The 19,501-nt window shown below is 39.9% G+C and overlaps 1 protein-coding gene across 1 annotated transcript in view; it reads right to left on the bottom strand.

The window, feature by feature from the left end:
- Positions 1–14,298: 14,298 nt before the first annotated feature.
- Positions 14,299–19,501, bottom strand: part of LOC121872262 — an 88,126-nt gene continuing 82,923 nt past the window's right edge. The window contains exon 6 of the mRNA XM_042374928.1: positions 14,299–17,016. Coding sequence (XP_042230862.1) covers positions 16,799–17,016 — 218 coding nt within the window. The 3' untranslated portion in view covers positions 14,299–16,798. The remainder of the gene's footprint in view (positions 17,017–19,501) is intronic.

Below are 19,501 nucleotides of genomic sequence, written 5' to 3'. Positions count from 1 at the left end.
TTTAGAACAGGGGCCATACAGTCCTACCAGTGCTACGAGTTTGTGTCTGCAAATACCCGAGATTGTTGTTAAGTCCAGCGACAAGTTAACACATCCTGTAAAGGAAGTGATCAATGGTGAGGGCCTGTTTGCTACAAGAGCACTCCAGGCCGGTCTAATAGATCTAAACGGTTAATTCTCCAGGTTGACAAACTCTCCATTATAACTTACGGTACTGTGGCATGAATGTGAGTGACAGACCTATCCATGCAAATTATAAGTCCAGTGTATGGAATTGTGCCAAATAAACGTAAGTGCAATTATCTGCCCGAATCTGTGACCCCTCTATTATTATTATTGTCAAAGGTAATGACTGATTGGTTATGACAAGTATAATCAATAACTTAGATGGATATTGGAAGTTAATGGAATTCATTAAATCATCATTTATCAAGTACACAACGCATTGAATGCCGGAAGCAGAGTGAAATTCCACGTAGTGATACACCATAATCTCCTGGGTGTGTAACCAGTGTGAACGTATCTGAGTTCTACGGTAAGAAAACCACTTTTTTGCATTTAAACTTAACAGACATGTCTGACGTTGTACACTCCTACATACAAATGTTTGCTGACGACGCCAAGTTATTTCGGGAAATAAAGAACCAAGCGGACTGTGAAGAGCTGCAGAAGGACCTCTGTGGCCTCCAAGAATGGTCGAAGAAATGGCTGCTAAGATTCAATGTCACGAAGTGTAAGAGGATGCACCTGGAGCGTACCAACGGTAAGGAGGCGTATCATGTGTCCCAACGGGATGAAGACACTACACTATTTGAGACTGAATGTGAGAAGGACCGAGGTGTGTATGTTGACAATAAGATGAAGTTCTCAGGCCATTGCGAGAAGAAAGTAAATCAGGCAAATAAATTATTGGGTCTTATAAGAAGGTCGTTCAGATATCTAGACGGTCCGTTCCTGTTAACGATCTTCAAGAGTGAAGTGCATCCCCATCTGGAGTACTGTCACCCTGTCTGGTCCCTGAGATATGCTAGGGACTGTCAGTTGGTTGAAAATGTTCAAAGGAGGGCCACCAGACTGGTGCCTGCACTTCGTCACCCCAGCTACCCTGAGAGATTGGAGCGCCAGAAAACTGTGAGGGCAAACTTTTTTTGGAGTGAGAGTTGTGAACTCTTGGAACATTCTACCAGAAAGTGTTGTGACGGCACCGAGTGTGAGCTATTTCAAGACCAAACTTGACCAACACTGGAGCAGGTTCAGGTACATTCAGGTGCATGCTCAGTACTTGCCAACAGTGCGTAACAGAGACGTGACCGACCGCCCAAGCGGCTAACGAGTCGATCATTTGATGAAGAGGATAAAAGAAAAGGAAAAGTAACAGAGACGTGACCGATCGCCCAAGCGGCTAACGAGCCGATCAGTGGTGAAGAGGATAAAAGTAAAAGTAGAAGAGGGTAGGTGCACTGTGCTGGGAGCTGGCGGTGGAGTCCGAGGTAGGACAAAGACGTCGGGGTTGGTAGGACGCAGTGAGTGGGGCAGGAACAGGAGCAGCAGCAGGCATGGAGGAGAAGAGCTGCTTGAGGGTGTCCATCCTGCGGTGAAGAGACTGTAGCAGGACCTTCATGTCTTGTGAGGTGTTGCTCGTCTGAGGAGCATTGATCCGGTTGACAAAATCGGAGGAAAGTGACAGTGTGGCTGCTGAGTTGTCCGCGGCAGCAGGGCGCACAGCAGTGTATTCATGGAATACTCTGTCTGCTGTGGCTGCGTAGGTCGCCGGGGTTGTAGAGTAGTCCAGTGCGGACAGGGCAAAACGAACTTCTGCAGGGAGCTTCTGAGTGTGAAGCTGGTGTAGGATAGTGTCAGGAAGCCAGTCTGTGTGGCGGGAGTTCAGTCTCCGCATCTTGTCCGAGAGGCGTGCAGGTGTTGAGTTGTCGAGGGAGAGACCGGATAGGTCATGCAGGAAAGTGATGTCAGGCCGCTGGTATCGCCTATTGAGAGCATCTCGTAGAGCTGCGAACTTGTGGTCATCTGGGGGCTTAGTGATGACTTCTGAAACTTATGTGTCGACTTCTGTGGGCAGGGAACAGACCAGGGCGACATATTTCTGTTCGTCTGTAGCTGTAGAGCCGATGAGAGCTGCCTCTGTGTGGATTAGCCAGTCTTCAATGTTGTGATTGAAGACTGGAAGAGTGATCCGCTTCTCATCCATCCTGTTTGAGTGCGTTACTCCGAGGGTCACCAGTGTGGGGTTAACGTAATGTAGGATCGCACTAGGATGGAGGTGAGAAGGGAAACTCTGCTATGGCGTTTTCTATATACTATATTATATGTACAATGCAGTGCCAGGGAGTTGCTGTGCGGTGAGGAGCTTGTTGAGAGGAGGTCTTGTTGGTTTGAGTGCACTCATTAGAATCCTTTCAGTGCGAGGCTGTGAGCTTATATACACGTCCACCGGAAGTAAGCGTCCTGTTGGCAGACCACCTCCCCTCGCGCAGTCAGACTGGAGCTTGTCAGAGAAACTCGTCGCAGGATCGGCTATCAGCGACTAATGGCAGTGGCAGTTGTAGGGGAGAGTATCTACTGCAATTGTAACCGTGGGTAGACCGTATCTGAAGGTCATAATATGTACGGCTGTGAACGATTAGGAAACATAGATACCTCATGTTGTATTGCGCACATCATTGTCATTCCTAAAAAAAAACCCTTTAATTCATATTACGCAACATAACATTCAAATCCACCGCGCTGGTAGAATCTCACTCTCAGAAAACGGGAATCGTTGATAAAGACTAACTCACCTAATGAATGTTATGGAATTATTTGATGAATTGTACCCAGCTATGGGTATATAATATTAATTGTATGTATTCATAGTATTAAGGAGAACTCAAGGTATCTATAAGATGATTGGGAAAGTCCAGTTGAGCCGGACTAGTGTACTGTAGGACCTAGTGTGGATCTTGGTATGAAGATCATAATATTAACGTCTGTGAAGGTGTAGCGAACATAACTTCCGAAGATATCATATGAAAATACATGAGAACAATGGTTTGGAAAAGGATAAATGTTTCAGAACTATGTGAGGTGTTGGAAGTGACCCAGAAACTATACTTGAAAGGAAATGTCTTGTATGCACCCTGTGTGAACTTAATACACCTCGTATCCTCGGGTGGCGTATACCCACGACATGTACAGTGATCAGAGAATCTTATGTTTGTGTTCAAGTAGTGCTATGTGTGAGGGGAGGATCCCTAATTTCAGCTTTAAGTGAAGTGGATATACCCACGCTATGAACATTCGGCTTTTGTTTGAGGGTCGCGTCCCTTGCACCCGGACTCCATGTGTGAGTTGATGATATAGCCCAATTAATTTCCCCAAGAACGGTCAAACCCGAACCGTATTCTAGTATGTAAGTTAGGATTAAAATAAGTATTTACAAGACATGAGGTTACAATATACGGGAAAGTGTTCATGTGGGAACCATAAGAAATCAAAGGGAAAATTTAAGATTGGAAACTGTAGGCTTAAACAGAGAGGAGCGGGGGGCATCGGCCTTCTGACGTGCTTGCTCTTTCATCAACCCAGGTCAGTGAACTTCATCCGATTGTATTCAGCCCTAAAATAAGGCTTATAGCAGTTATAATACCTTAAACCTTTGCCTGATGTAGAAAGTGAAATAGTAATGTTAGGGTGAGTGATAACTGCCCACCAGGCATTATTTCTGAGATGTGCTTGCTCCTTTCATCAACCCAGGTCCCCCTGCGCGCTCTGACTCACCAGAACGGCGGCCATTACCCCCGTGAGCGTCCCTCCATGTGAGATGGCTACCCTCTATGAGAGCCTGAGCTGCCACCATTATATTAGGGCCTGTGTGTCAGTAACAATTCCTTTTACTCTCATACTTATTACCATTGGTAGCGTGACGAGAGGAGGCTCGTGGGTATATGTAATGATAATATCAATTAATAGGGAAGAAATAACGGTCGATACTGTAGGCAAATAATAGACACAATATACAAATACAAAATTTATTTAAACATCAATATGGATGTAGGAGAAAGAATATATATGTACCAACAGACGAAATCTGGTACTATGCCCTCAGGCTCAACATACTCACACCACTACTGGGTGGACATACTCAATAACACTCCCAACCCTACTGGGTGGACATACTCAATAATACTCCCAACCCTACTGGGTGGACATACTCAATAATACATAACTCTTATAGTCACTTAGTGTAATGATCATGATAATAGCTAACCTGAAAACCTTAAGGATTCATATTACGCTCAAACGTCCACAAAACCTTCTGAGTCCCCCAGTGGAAACGTCCCCCGTTTTCTCTGTTTCCCCCGTCTTTGTCTTATGGGAACTTTGAATATAATCCACGGATTTCGTAGCAGACGCTGTATGTTGGGACCTGTTGCCATCCAACCCTTTGTAATCAATTTAATTTTGCTTTTGATAGCTAAGTCAGAGCATTGTTAGTGAAGATAATAGTAGAGAATGAAAATGAGTTCATAGTCTCAGTTTCAACGTCAGAGTGTACAGTAAATTAATTCATCGGAATAGAAGTAGGTGGGCTCCCTGGTCTGGTTTGAGTGAGGGCGCCGCGGGCATTTCTACCGTTAGTGAGTGCCCGTCCCTTCATCCATACAGGTATGCCATTCCACTCTGTGTTGTAATTCGCCCTTCTTTAAGTGATTTGACCCAATTAATAGTTGATTGTGCAAGTGTTACAGTAACGTAGTTGATAGGCTCTGAGTGAAGTCATATTTACGTCTTTAACGTCCCCTGAAACGTGATGTTGTTGTCACCGGTTAGTGAGTGCCCGTCCCTTCATCCATACAGGTCCCTAACGCAGCCTAGGCCGTGTCTGTAGCGTGGATGTTGTATCCACAATGTCTGGGGAGATGTCCGAGGTCCAGTAGGATCAGTTACCTTCGTGAGACCCGGCCGTCAGACACTTCAGACTACCTATAGCCCCCATAGCTGGCTCGTCTGGCCCTAACGCTCGGTCTGCGAGGTGATCCCGGATCACCAAGCCACACACCACTACCAGCCCCCATCATTGGTGGATGAGTGTCTAACTCAGTAGGGCTATTTGTGTGGTGGAATTAATCCACGGGGATCTTCAGAGTTCGTCGGAAAGTACTCCATGGTGGCTGGACCCCATGGCTGTTGCTTGAGTATCACACCTGACGACTGAGTGTTGTAGTGGCAGTTGCCCTAGTATTTATGGTGCTAAGTGACTATAATAGTTGTGTTATTGAGTATGTCCACCCAGTAGGGTTGGAAGTGTTATTGAATATGTCCACCCAGTAATGGTGTGAGTATGTTGAGCCTGAGGGCCTAGTACTAGATTTCTTCTGTTGGTACAAATAAATTCTTTCTTCTAATTTCATATTCATGTTTAAATAAACTTTGTATTTGTATAATTGTGTCTATTATTTACCTACAGTATTTACCGTTATTTCGTCCCTATTGCTTGATACTATCATTACACCTACCCACGAGCCTCCTCTCGTCACGCTACCAATGGTAATAAGTATAAGAGTAAAAGGAATTGTTACTGGCACACAGAGGCCCTCATAAATGGTGGAAGCCCAGACCCTCATAAATGGTGGCAGTTCAAGCCCTCATAAATGGTGGCAGCGGTGGGATGTAATGAACATAGTATCGAGTTGGGAGGAATGACTGTGATACTGTAGTTTTAACTGAGTTATAACCATTTCTCTGTACGGGTATTTAATAACCATTCCACTGTAACTAGGCTGCGTTAGGGACCTGTATGGGTGAAGGGCGAGCACTTACTAACCGTTGAAATGCCCGCGGCACCCTCACTCAAAATAGGCCAGGGAGTCCACCTACTTCTATTTCGATGAGTTAATTTACTGTACACTCTGACGTTGAAACTGAGACTATGAACTCAGTTTCATTCCCTACTATTATCCTCACTAACAATGCTCTGACTGATCTATCAAAAGAAAAATTAAATTGATTACAAAGGGTTGGATGGCAACAGGTCCCAACATACAGGTCTTGCTACGAAATCCGCGGATTATATTCAAAGTTCCCTTAAGACAAAGATGGCCTATCGATGACGTCATCAAGGAAACAGAGAAAACGGGGGACGTTTCCACTGGGGGACTCGGAAGGTTTTGTGGACGTTTGAGCATAATATGAATCCTTAAGGTTTTCAGGTTAGCCGTCATCACGATCATGACACCCCAGCTATGCTAATCCACTGTGAACCTGTGGATTCCCGGCATTCCATCAGACATGAGTAGGAATACATAATGAAATACGTGAGAAACTCCGCGGTCGTCACTTGGAGCGACCTATAATTCCAGGCGTAGAAACAGTACTGGTATGTCTCTTGGTGAAACCCTCGTCTCTACCCACCGAGGGCGGTGTGCAAACGACTTAACCTAGCTACCGAGAGTGCCGCCAAAACCAAAACAATGTTTCAATTTTTCTTGTTTCATCAACATATAATTTATAATTCTTTTTATACTCCACACCTGCTTCTTACAGTCTTTCATAACTGTATAAAAAATAAGAATACATTCTACAAAGCTTACAAAATGAAACAAATACTAGTATACATACTTATATAAAATAATCAAGACATTTTTTCAAAGTCTTTACCATCAGCTTGGAAATTCGATTCTAAAGAAAATCAGGAAATAACAGAAACTAAATGCAATGGGTAACTGAAGTAAATATTGAGGGAGAGGGGGAGACGACCGTAACATCCCCCTCCCAAAAGAAGAATGAGTCAGCCGCAGGATGACTCATGACTAACTGGAATTCGGGACATGTGCATCAGCCACGACATTCAACTTTCCTTTCACATGTTTAATAATCAAATCATAATCTTGTAACAATAGATTCCATCTTCTCAAACGTTGGTTTACATTTTTCATCTTGTGCAAAAATACAAGGGGATTGTGATCCACAAACACTTGGATCGGTTTGCCTGACCCCCTCAAATAAACAACAAAATGGTTCAAACTTAAAATCAATGCCAATGTTTCTTTTTCAATTGTACTATAGTTTTTCTGATACAAAAGAAACTTCTTTGAAAAATAACAAATAGGATATCAACATCATCTTTCTCTTGTATTAAAACTCCACCAGCTTCATAATCACTGGCATTTACATACAATTTAAATGGTTTATCATAATTTGAAGTAGAAAGTATGGGTGCACTTATAAGTATCTGTTTAAATTTTTTAAAAGCTTCATCACAATGAACACTCCACACAAATTTGTCTTTCTTTGACAACAGATTGGTTAAGGGTAAAGCAATGGCTGAAAGTTCTTACAAAACCTACCATAATATCCACTCATACCCAGAAATCTTAGTAATTCTCTTCTATTTGTAGGTGCAAGAAATTTCACAAAACTTTCCACCTTAGCATTAATTGGTCTGACACTTCCCTGACCAACAACATAACCTAGATATTCTACAGTTGCTTCATCAAATTCACTCTTCACAAGGTTTACAGTCAAGTTTGCTTGATTCAATTTGTTTAGTACTTCTCTGATTAAATACAAATGTTCTTCCCAAGTTTTTGAATGCAGTACAATATCATCTATATACACAGAACAACCTTTAACATCATACAATACTTGATTAACTAATCTTTGGAAAGTACTACCGCTGTTTTTCATACCAAAGGGTAACACTTTATACTGATATAAACCATCTATAGTCACAAATGCAGAAATGTCTTTTGCTCTTTCAGTCAGTGGTACTTCCCAATATCCTTTCAACAAATCCATCTTAGTTACAAACTTAGCATCTCCTATCTGGTCAATACAATCATCCACTCTTGGAATAGGATATGAGTCAGCTTTGGTTACATTATTTACTTTTCTGTAACCAGCACAAAATCTATATGAAATACCATCAGGTTTAGTCACCATTACACACAGTGAACTCCAAGGACCGTTACTTCTTTCAATCATATCATTATCAAGCAGATACTGTACTTCTTTTCTCATTATCTCTCTCATCTTAGGATTCACTCTATATGGGCGTTGCTTAATGGGTGTTGTATTTTCAACCTCAACATCATGCTGTAATACCTCAGTTCTCCAAGGAACACCAGAAAACAAAGGCCTAAACTAATGTACAATTAGTATGATTTGATTTATCTTCTCAGTTACTAAATGATCAAGTTTCTTTTCTAAATTATTCATCACACCTGAATTATTTAACAGTTTATTTTCACATCTCCCCAACTTCATATCTTCACTTTCATCTGTCATCTTTTCATCATCAGACCTGACACATAGACAATTCACCTTTGTTATTCATATCATTTTCTGTAGAGTTTCCACCATAATATGGTTTTATCATGTTTACATGACACAATTGGTTTGACTTGCGTCTTCCTGGAGTATTTACAATACAGTTAAATTCTCCCATTCATTTTTCAATCACCCAGGGACCACAAAATTTGGCTTTCAATGGATTCCATGCTTGTGGCAATAATACCAACACTTGGTCACCAGGTTTGAACTCTCTTCTCCAAGACTTCTTGTCATACACACCTATTCATATCTTTCTGACTCTCTTTAAAATTTTCTGCAACAATCTCTCTCGCCCTAAACAATCTGTTTTTGAAATCAGATACATATTCCAATAACCCATGAGAATCACTTTTCCCAATCCACTTCTCCTTCAGCATACTTAATGGACCTCTCACTTCATGTCCATATACCAACTCAAATGGGCTAAAACCTGTAGACTCCTGTACAGCATCTCTAATGGCAAACAACGCTAAAGGAACACCTTCATCCCCAATCTACAGACAATTCAAAGGCACAGCTTCATCCCCAATCTACAGACAATTCCTCACAATAGATTTTTAAAGTCTGGTGGAACCTCTCCACAACTCCTTGGCTTTGCGGGTAATAAGCACCTGACAAATTTTGCGTTATATCTAATCCCATTAATATTTTCTTAAACATTCCTGAAGTGAAATTACTTCCCTGGTCTGACTGAATAATTTCAGGCAGGCCTACCCAGGAGAAATATCTCACTAACTCTCTTACAATATTTCTAGAATGTATGCTACGTAATGGTACAGCTTCTGGAAATCTGGTAGACACACATTATTGTCAACAGATAATTATTTCCCTTCCGTGTTTTAGGCCAAGGACCTACACAATCAATTACAATTCTGCTAAACGGCTTACAAAACGCAGGAATTGGCTTCAGTGGTGCCGGTTGTATAATCAGGTTGGGCTTGCCCACTTTCTGACATATCTCAAAAGTTTTACAGTATTCAGATACATTTTCTTTATATTAGGCCAATAAAAATGAGTTAGTAGCCTGTCAGTTGTCTTCCTGACTAATCCCGGGCATTAGCAAGACTAATCCCGGGCATTAGGAACCTTGAATACAGAGACAGGTTAAGGCATCTTAATTTGCACTCCCTCGAGAGACGTAGAGTGAGGGGCGACATGATAGAGGTGTATAAATGGAAGTCAGGGTTAAACAAAGGGGACATTACAAAGGTACTCAAACTATCCAACCAGGAGCGAACTCGTAACAATGGTTTTAAATTAGACAAATTTAGATTTCGGCGTGAAATAGGTAAACACTGATTTGGAAACAGAATAGTGGATGAATGGAACAAGTTACCAAATGTCATCATTAACTCGAATACGCTTGATAGCTTCAAACATAGGTTGGATGCTTATATGAGCAATAGGGGTTGGGTATAAACGGGACTGCCCAGTTTGGGTCAATAGGCCCGCTGCAGTTTCCTCCATTCTTATGTTCTTATGTTCTGACTCCCAAATGTCCAGACAAACAAGAATCATGGGATAAAGCAATAACATGTTCCCTATATTCCTTTGAAATAACAATCTGCTTCCTAACCTCCCAATGATCCGATGCTGGAACATCAGCAGGCCTCCACTTTCTCATTACCACACCACTTTTTACATAAAACCCAATTGATACATCACTCTCACCCTCATTTCTCTTAGCTTCACTCCAACATTCCCTCAAACTCTCATCGCTGTTCTGTAACCTTACTAATTCCTCCTTGTCCACAACAAAATCTGGTAGTACATCAATTTTGGCTTCTACAGTATTATTTTCCAACTGATTATTTTTCAACTCTACTGTATTATCTGTTGTCATAACATCATCTTTACCAAATATATCACTTATTCCCAAATCATCATCAAACTCTTCTATTCTCTTTGACATTGCCCTGGTCACAACACAAACTGGGTACACAATTTCATTATACTGTATATCACCATCAGGTTTACACTTCTTTGAATCATCCAACACATCTTAATTTTTCACAGCATGGTTCACCTCTACAGTAGCCTCTTCATCAAATGGATTTTCACACATAATAGGCTCTGGGACCACCTTGTCACCAGCCAAATCATTACCCAATAACATCTGTACTCCAGGTACGAGAAGTTCAACACTTACCCCAACTTTTACAATGCCACTCACAAATCCACTCTCAAGATTTACATTATGTAATGGGACAGTCATCCCTGACCCCAATCTTCTTAAATTCACTTCCTCACCAGAGAAAGACTCATCTGTCCCATCTAATACATTTTTTAAATCACACTCTGATTTGCTCCAGTATCTCTCAATATTATAATTTTCTTTTCAAGACTACCTTTAATCCCAACCTTTCCTTCAGTAATAAATAGCTCAAAATTCACAGATTTTGGCTTACTCACACTGTACTCGTTACCTCTTACATTACAAATATTCCACAGCCTTCCCGCAACAGTTAATGCCGCAGACTTTGGGCCACTCTGACACTGATATTTAGCATGGCCAATTTCTCCACATGCAAAACATTTTATTGGTGGTTTCTCCTGTCTACTAACACAAGGGTTATAATTGGACTGAGGTCTTGGATGTTTATATTGTGTTTGTCTTTGTGATCTATTCCCTACAGTATTTTGTGACACCTGGTTAGGTGGACCTCCTTTAGAAAAATTTGGACTAGGCTGCTTAACATTTGAATAGTTCTGATACTTATGATTTCGGTCATAATTCTGGCTTCTACTATGCCTTACTCCACCTTGTTTATGTGACACCTCCTCCTTATACATTTTGGGTGCCATTGCTAACTGGTCAGCCAATCTAGCCGCATTCATCAAATTCTTCACTCTATTCTTACTTATTTCATACTTAATCTCAGGGAGCACAAGACTTTTAAAATGTTCCAACAGGACTAACTGTCTTATGTTATCCACAGTCTTTACTTCCTCAGACTTACACCATCTATCAAATCTCATCCCACATTCTCTAGCCACTTCAAGATGAGTTTGTCCACTCATTTTCTTAATGTCCCTAAACCTTCTCCTGTTCACTTCTGGATCCATTTCCACCGTCTTCAACACTGCTTCTTTAACAGTCCCATAATCCACAGACTCTGACACACTCAGAGACACATACGCCTCTCTGGCCTTACCCTTAAATTTACTCTGCAACAATATTGCCCAGTCACTTTTGTCCCATTCTTTAATAGTTGCAACTTTTTCAAACTGAATAAAGAAGTCCTCGGTTTCTTCTTCCACAAACTCGGGTAAATGACATACTCTATTATCTTTATCTCAATTTCCTCTCCTTATACCTGTCCTCTCCTGTACTTCTAATTTCCTGAGTTCTACCTCTTTATCTGCCTGTATCTTCCCCTTTTCTGCCTGTAAGTGCATTTTCTTAAATTCAAATTCTAATTTTAACTTTTCCATTGCCACTCTTTCACTTATCTGTTAATAAACACCACTGAAATTACCAACACCTTCAACTTCCTCCAATAATGACAGACACCAATTCATCAATTAACTCTCTTTGCATATCACTCTTGATATATGACCTCAGAGAAATTTCATATCTAGATGCCACCTCAATTAGTTCCTCCTTATTACACTGGTACAAAAAGTGAGCATCATTGGTTTCCTGAAATTTATCAACATTTCCTGCCATGTTTCCAATTTTTTCAGTGATCACCAAACCTCACAATTTTTATATAAGTATTAACACTCACTTGTTTACAGAAATATTCACCAGCACACCACACGGGAGCACAGTAACTAACCTTCAAACACTTGGTTACACTGGGACAATCAGTATACTTAACTGAATCCACTCCTGGACACAGGCCCCCATGTTACAACCTTCACACCCTCTTGGACTCGCTTGAGGATGTAAAGTCAGCCCATAGACCCACTATATCAGAGGAGACAACAATGGCCCTAAATGGATAAACAATTATTTAAAGAATATTATTGGACAAAGGAAGGCTATAGGTAGGAGAATTAATCGAGGTGAACTTTACCTCCGTGATTATTATAAGGTATTGGCCGGTAGGGTTTAAGTCCGAGATAAGAAAAGTAAAGAGGAATAATGAACTGGAGGTAGCAAGGGAGGCGATGTCAAACCTCAAACGATTCTATCAAATGTATCAAACGAAAACACGAGAAAAGATTGGACCAATACAGTCAGATACCGGCGAGCTAACTGATAACGACAAAGAAATGAGCAAAAGTCTGAATAAATATTTTTCAACAGTTTTCACCACCGACAATTGAAACATGATACCCGAGGCACCGACTCTATACAGAGATAGTGAAGAAAATAGATTAAGCGAGATAGTAGTGACTAGTAACGATGTTGGTAAGGAAATAGACAAACTAAAGCCTAATAAGTCACCAGGTCCCAATGAGATATTTGTCAGAGTATTAAAGGAATGTAAGGAAGAGTTTAGTATGCCCTTAGCAATGTTGTTTAACATGTCCTTAAAAACAGGTGTAGTACCAGAATCCTGGAGGATAGCGAATGTATTACCGATTTTCAAGAAGGGAGATAGATCACTATCCTCTAACTACCGTTCAATCAGTCTAGCATCAATTGTAGGCAAATTACTGGAAGCAATCATTTCCAACTCTATTCGAAATCACCTGGAGAAGGACAGGTTGATCAATGATTCCCAACATGGCTTCATAGGCAGGAGCTCATGTCTAACTAATCAATTAACATTTTCATTTGTTTTCGAATCAGTGGACGAGGGGCACAATTATGATGTGGTATATCTCGACTTTAGCAAAGCCTTCGACAGAGTCCCCCACGTAAGGCTAATAAGAAAAGTGGAGGCTCATGGCATTAAAGGCACTAAATTCGATTGGAGCAACGTCACTAGTGGAGTTCCCCAAGGCTCAGTACTTGGACCATTAATATTTATTATATACATAAGCGACATAGATATCGGTGTAGACAGTAACATAAGTCAATTTGCTGATGACGCTAAAATAGGGCGCGTAATTAAATCTGATGAGGACTCCGCAAAACTACAGGAAGATCTAAAAAAATATTCCAAAGGTCTGAAAAATGGCAGATGAAATTCAATGTGGACAAATGTAAAGTACTCAATATAGGAGATGTAAACAAGGAAACCAGATACCAGATGAACAACGATGTTATTGAGAAATCCGACTGCGAGAAAGACTGAGGAGTAATGATAAGTAGGAATCTTATGCCAAGTAAACAATGTGTATTTGCTCGAAACAAGGCTAATAAAGTACTTGGGTTCATACAAAGGAGTGTTAGTTACAAGACTAGCGAGGTCATCCTAAAACTATATCTTGCGCTTGTAAGAACCTCACTTGGATTATGCAGTTCAATTCTGGTCACCGTATTACAGAATGGATATAGAATTCTTGGAAAGAATTCGGAGGAGAATGACATTAGGAACCTTGAGTACAGAGACAGGTTAGAGCATCTTAATTTGCACTCCCTCGAGAGACGTAGAGTGAGGGGCGATATGATAGAGGTGTATAAATGGAAGTCAGGGCTCAACAAAGGGGACATTACAAAGGTACTCAAACTATCCAACCAGGAGCAAACTCGTAACAATGGTTTAAATTAAACAAATTTAGATTTAGGCGCGAAATAGGTAAACATTGGTTTGGAAATAGAGTTGTGGACGAGTGGAACAAGTTACCAAATATCATCAACTCGAATACGCTGGGTGGCTTCAAACATAGGTTGGATGGATATATGAGCAATAGGGGTTGGGTGTAAATGGGACTACCCAGTATGGGTCAATAGGCCCGCTGCAGTTTCCTCCATTCTTATGTCCTTATGAGACTCTGAAATAACAGCTTCTGTTAACAGAGAGATTAAATGTTAAACACAGACCCTAACCTTATTTCTGGCTAACAATCTCCTGACAGGTGTTTATTTCAATACCATTGTTCCCATTAAAATTGGTTTAAACAAAACACAGCTTTAAAATTACAATAAAATATATTTAACAACAAAATATAATAAATATGTGCTCCCGTTCATGTGCATACAAAAGGCCACAAATCAATTCACTCAGAATAATGTTATCTCCACCAAATACAATGCTCTCTTACCACTATAATATTCTTTAGACTATAATGAACATATTACACTTTAGTTAACACCATGATTATCCATGATTGCCCAGATAATAATAGATAAATATGCACCACACAAGCTTGGTCCTCCTATCCTCCTCAACCTAGCTACCGAGAGTGCCGCCAAAACCAAAACTATGTTCCAATACATTCTTGTTTCATCAACATATAATTTATAATTCTTTTCATACTTCACACCCGCTTCTTACAGTCTTTCATAACTGTATAAAAAATAAGAATACATTCTAAAAAGTTTACATAATGAAACAAATACTAGTATACATACTTATATAAAATAATCATGAAAATTTTCAGTGAAAATTATAATATTTGACCATTGCTGGTGGGGGGTGATTGAAGCATGATAGGGGTGACGGATGTCACAGATACAGGCGGCACATTGACTAATGATGAATGTTACAGGCAGCACATTGAGTAACAATGAATGTTACAGGCATAGACAGCACATTGACTAACGATGAATGTTACAGGCACAGGCAGCACATTGACTAATGATGAATGTTGCAGGCACAGGAAGCACATTGACTAATGATGAATGTTACAGGTACAGGCAGCACATTGAGTAACAACGAATGTTACAGGCATAGACAGCACATTGACTAACGATGAATGTTACAGGCACAGGCAGCACATTGACCAACGATGACTGTTACAGGCACAGGCAGCACATTGACTAACGATGAATGTTATCGGCACAGGCAGCACATTGACTGACGATGAATGTTACAGATACAGGCAGCACATTGACTAAAGGTGAATGTTACAGGCACAGGCAGCACATTGACTAAGAATGTAAACTAAAATGAAGACACTACAGTACACAGGGAAAATGCTGGAGCTTGGTTACATAAATATCAAGAATGGATAGAAAATACTTCCCTTTTAGACAAGCATTCGTGGGAGGTTTTTGAGAGCCTGAAGTTATTATAGAACGAAGAAAAGATGCATTTATGATACAGTACTTAGGCAAGATTCGGAGTTGTCACTGAAGAGCGAGACACAAAAGGACTGAGGTTATTATAGATGTAAAACTTGATGCTGAAGTGTAAAAGATGATGAATATGGAGAATAATAATGGTGTACCGCGAGAGAAGATACAATCTTACAAGCAACAGCGAAGTAATGGGCATAATATATTTACTTCAGAGAAATTTAAGCGTGGAGGAATGAGTGAACATTGAACTTATTTGCACATTGTGTGTATGAAACCTCATATAAGGAGGGAGTAATGGTCATGATGAAGCAGTTATACAACAAGTGAAGGAAAACAAGCAAACAATAGTTGTCCAATATAGAATGGGCATCTGATAAACATATATAATCTTACCCTTATAATATAACAGTTTTAATCATCGTAGGTAAAAATTTCTAATACACTGTCAGCTACCTCAGTGTTACATCCTGTATATACTGTACATACTAAAGCTTGCATATCATCAGCAGACTAATGTTGTGCTGATGATATTTCAAAACTCATCATTATATTCAATGGCGTGAATTATTCAAAGGTTTGCCACAGTAGACTCACCTAGTTGAAGATATTAAAATTTACACGAAATCCCTTGATTACAAAGTACTGAAAACAAATACAATTATTTTTAGATTTAAAGTTTGAATTTTCCAGTTGTTTGGAAAGTAAACTTTCCCTTAAAATTTACAAGGGGAAAAAATATTACAGCAATATATGGTATTGGAACCTTGTCAGCTTCACGTGATGTGCATAAAAAAATACTGACCTACAAGTTGAGTTTTATGTACTGTACCCTACTTGTGTTTCAGATAAACATACGAAGGGTAAATCTTACAGTTAGACTCACGTTATGACAGGCTTACAGAATAGAATCTGACACCATAATTGTTAAATGATGATATAAAAAAAAAAATACTTTATTTGTCAGTGGATGATACGGCAGGTTGACATCACAATCATGGTAGGCATATCCAAGGGTTCACTCCTTCTTGGGAAGCTTTTAGAGACATTAACATATATATTGATACATATTATAATCACAATTAAGCAAGATGTTTCACTTACCGTACAGAAGTCACTGGTTAGTAGGCATGATAGTAGTTAAAATACATAAAAATCCACGTACAAGCAAACAGAGGTGTTTTCTATTCCATTCCATATATTAGTTAAGTGTAATTTACCAATTATATTTTCATATGATTTATGTTGTAATGATATTATTCACACAATCTGCTGTTAGTCGGAAAGCAGTGTATATGCACTATAGATAGCACGATATGTGAACAGACAGACATATGATAATGTTATGAAAATTATGCCTGACGTGCTTCGTAGATGAGCGTGATGGTGGTCTTATGACAGTATGTGGCAAACGTAAGGCAGACGCTGGGTACACCAGTGCTTGGTGAGTCCGTGGGAAGAAACACCTGCACAGCGATGATTATGTTGGCTATCAGAGGAAGAATCCTCCTCAGGTGCCCAGTGGAGTGGCATCACAGGTTGGGCCGTCATCAGAAATGCCCAATTTCCTTTGCTGAAGGAATCGGTGCCACTTGTCCAGTAAACAGTGTCTAGCAGAAAGCAAAGGAAAGTGTTAGCACACACACACACACACACACATATATATATATATATATATATATATATATATATATATATATATATATATATATATATATATATATATATATATATATATATATATATATATATATTGTTCAAAAAATAATGACGAAAATTACGATGTTATATACTTAGACTTTAGCAAAGCGTTTGACAGAGTACCACATCCGAGGCTTCTGAGAAAAGTTAAGGCTCATGGTATCGAAGGGAAAGTTTTAAATTGGATGAAATCATGGCTCACCAATAGAACACAGAGGGTCAGCGTAGATGGTGTTAATACTGAGTGGGACTGTGTAACCAGTGGGGTTCCCCAGGGGTCAGTACTGGGCCCACTCTTGTTCATAATCTACATAAACGATCGAGATACTGGGATCAGCAGTGACATAATCAAGTTTGCGGATGACACCAAAATAGGGCGGCAGATTAATTCAGGGCAGGATGCAAATGCACTACAGGAGGATTTAAATGAACTGCAGGAGTGGTAAAAAAAATGTCAAATGAAATTCAACACCAGCAAGTGCAGCGTACTTAATATTGGAAGAACAATTACTGTCAATGTATACAGCCTTAACAATATCAACCTAGAGAGATCGACTTGTGAAAGAGACTTAAGGGTACTTGTAAGCCCGGACCTACGGCCTAGAAAACAGTGCATTAATGTTCGAAATAAGGCAAACAAAGTATTAGGTTTTATATCTAGAAGTGTAAGTAATAAGAGTGCAGAGGTCTTATTGCATCTATATCTTGCGTTAGTCAGGCCGCACCTCGATTTTATGTGGTTCAGTTCTGGTGCCCTTTTTATAGAATGGATATCAATTCACTGGAGTCGGTGCAGCGAACAATGACGAAAATGCTTCCGGGACTTAGAAACTAAACTTGCATTCCCTAGGAGGACGAAGAGTGCGGGGAGATATGATAGAAGTATTTAAGCGGGTGAAAGGAATCAATAAAGGCGATATAGATAAAGTTCTTATAATATCCGAGCAGGATAGGACTCGCAGCAACGGATTTAAGTTGGATAAGTTTAGGTGGGAGATAGGAAGGAACTGGCTCACAAATAGGGTGGTGGACGAGTGGAACAAGCTTAGCAACTTTGTAGTAAGTGCTGGAACGCTGGAAAGTTTTAAAAGGAGGCTAGATAGATTCATGGATGATAGAGAGTGATAGTAACTCTCGACAGGAGCTGCCATGCACAGGCCAACCGGCCTATTGCAGAATCCTTATTTTCTTATATATATATATATATATATATATATATATATATATATATATATATATATATATATATATATATATATATATATATATATATATATATATATATATATATATATATATATATATTCAATAACCTCACCAGCCAGGACTCGAACCCTCGACCTACTGCGTGGGACTAGGGAACGTTACCGACCAACCCACAAGGACACTAAAAGCAGTCCTAGACTCTGTTATATTTCACACAAAGCCTGTTCATCGAGCTGATGGCGCCGTGAACCTCATTGGGAACTGCCCATGCCTCGTATGTGGTGTCAGTAGCATTTTACCGAATCCAGCTGGTATGAAACACGAGGTATCATATATATACTTCATTTTAGTCCATATAACACTCGGACTTTGAACATATAATCAACGACCTCACCAGCTGGATTCGGTAAAATGCTACTGACACCACATACGAGGCACGGGCAGTTCCCAATGAGGTTCACGGCGCCATCAGCTCGATGAACAGGCTTTGTGTGAAATATAACAGTCTAGGACTGCTTTTAGTGTCCTTGTGGCTTGGTCTATAGCATTCCCTAGTCCCACCCAGTAGGTCGAGGGTTCGATTCCTGGCTGGTGAGGCCTATACGATATTGAATGTAGCTTGCCGAATTAATAATGATGCGATTCATGAAGTTAAGGGACTATTATTAAATTTGAAATTATTATAGATCGTTTATCAGTCTGAATAATGTTACGGGTGTCCCAAGAGAGTTATTAGTTAGGCGGATAATATGTCACGTATCTGACGTGTGTCTTGGATACCGACAAAATGTTCTATACTACTGAGGGTATACACAAACACTTGTTGTCTTAAAAGTAGGTTCTATTCTCGTACGGGAGATATATACAGAAGGACCCAGGAGCTCGTTTTCCACCACAAGGGCTGGCTGTCTTCACTCTCTCTATGTATTACTGCGCGCTGGGATGTACAGATGCCAGCATTCACAAGCTGAATACATAATGTATAAATATGATAATTTATATACATAATATGATGCACAATAAATGGAATATTACATAGAATTAATACATGTTCTGTAATACTTTACTATACATAATTAATGGAGAAATATAAGAGTAATATAATAATACACAGCTGAAGGTACTACTTTGTGTCAATATCATACACCTCCCTCCCCCCTATACGCTCATAGTTTCATCTTGAGCGGA

Source organism: Homarus americanus, unplaced genomic scaffold, assembly GCF_018991925.1.
Source record: "Homarus americanus isolate GMGI-L3 unplaced genomic scaffold, GMGI_Hamer_2.0 scaffold5589, whole genome shotgun sequence".
Lineage (NCBI taxonomy): Eukaryota > Metazoa > Arthropoda > Malacostraca > Decapoda > Nephropidae > Homarus > Homarus americanus.
The sequence above is the reverse complement of the archived record's forward strand: the minus strand, read 5'-3'. Positions and strand labels throughout refer to the sequence as shown.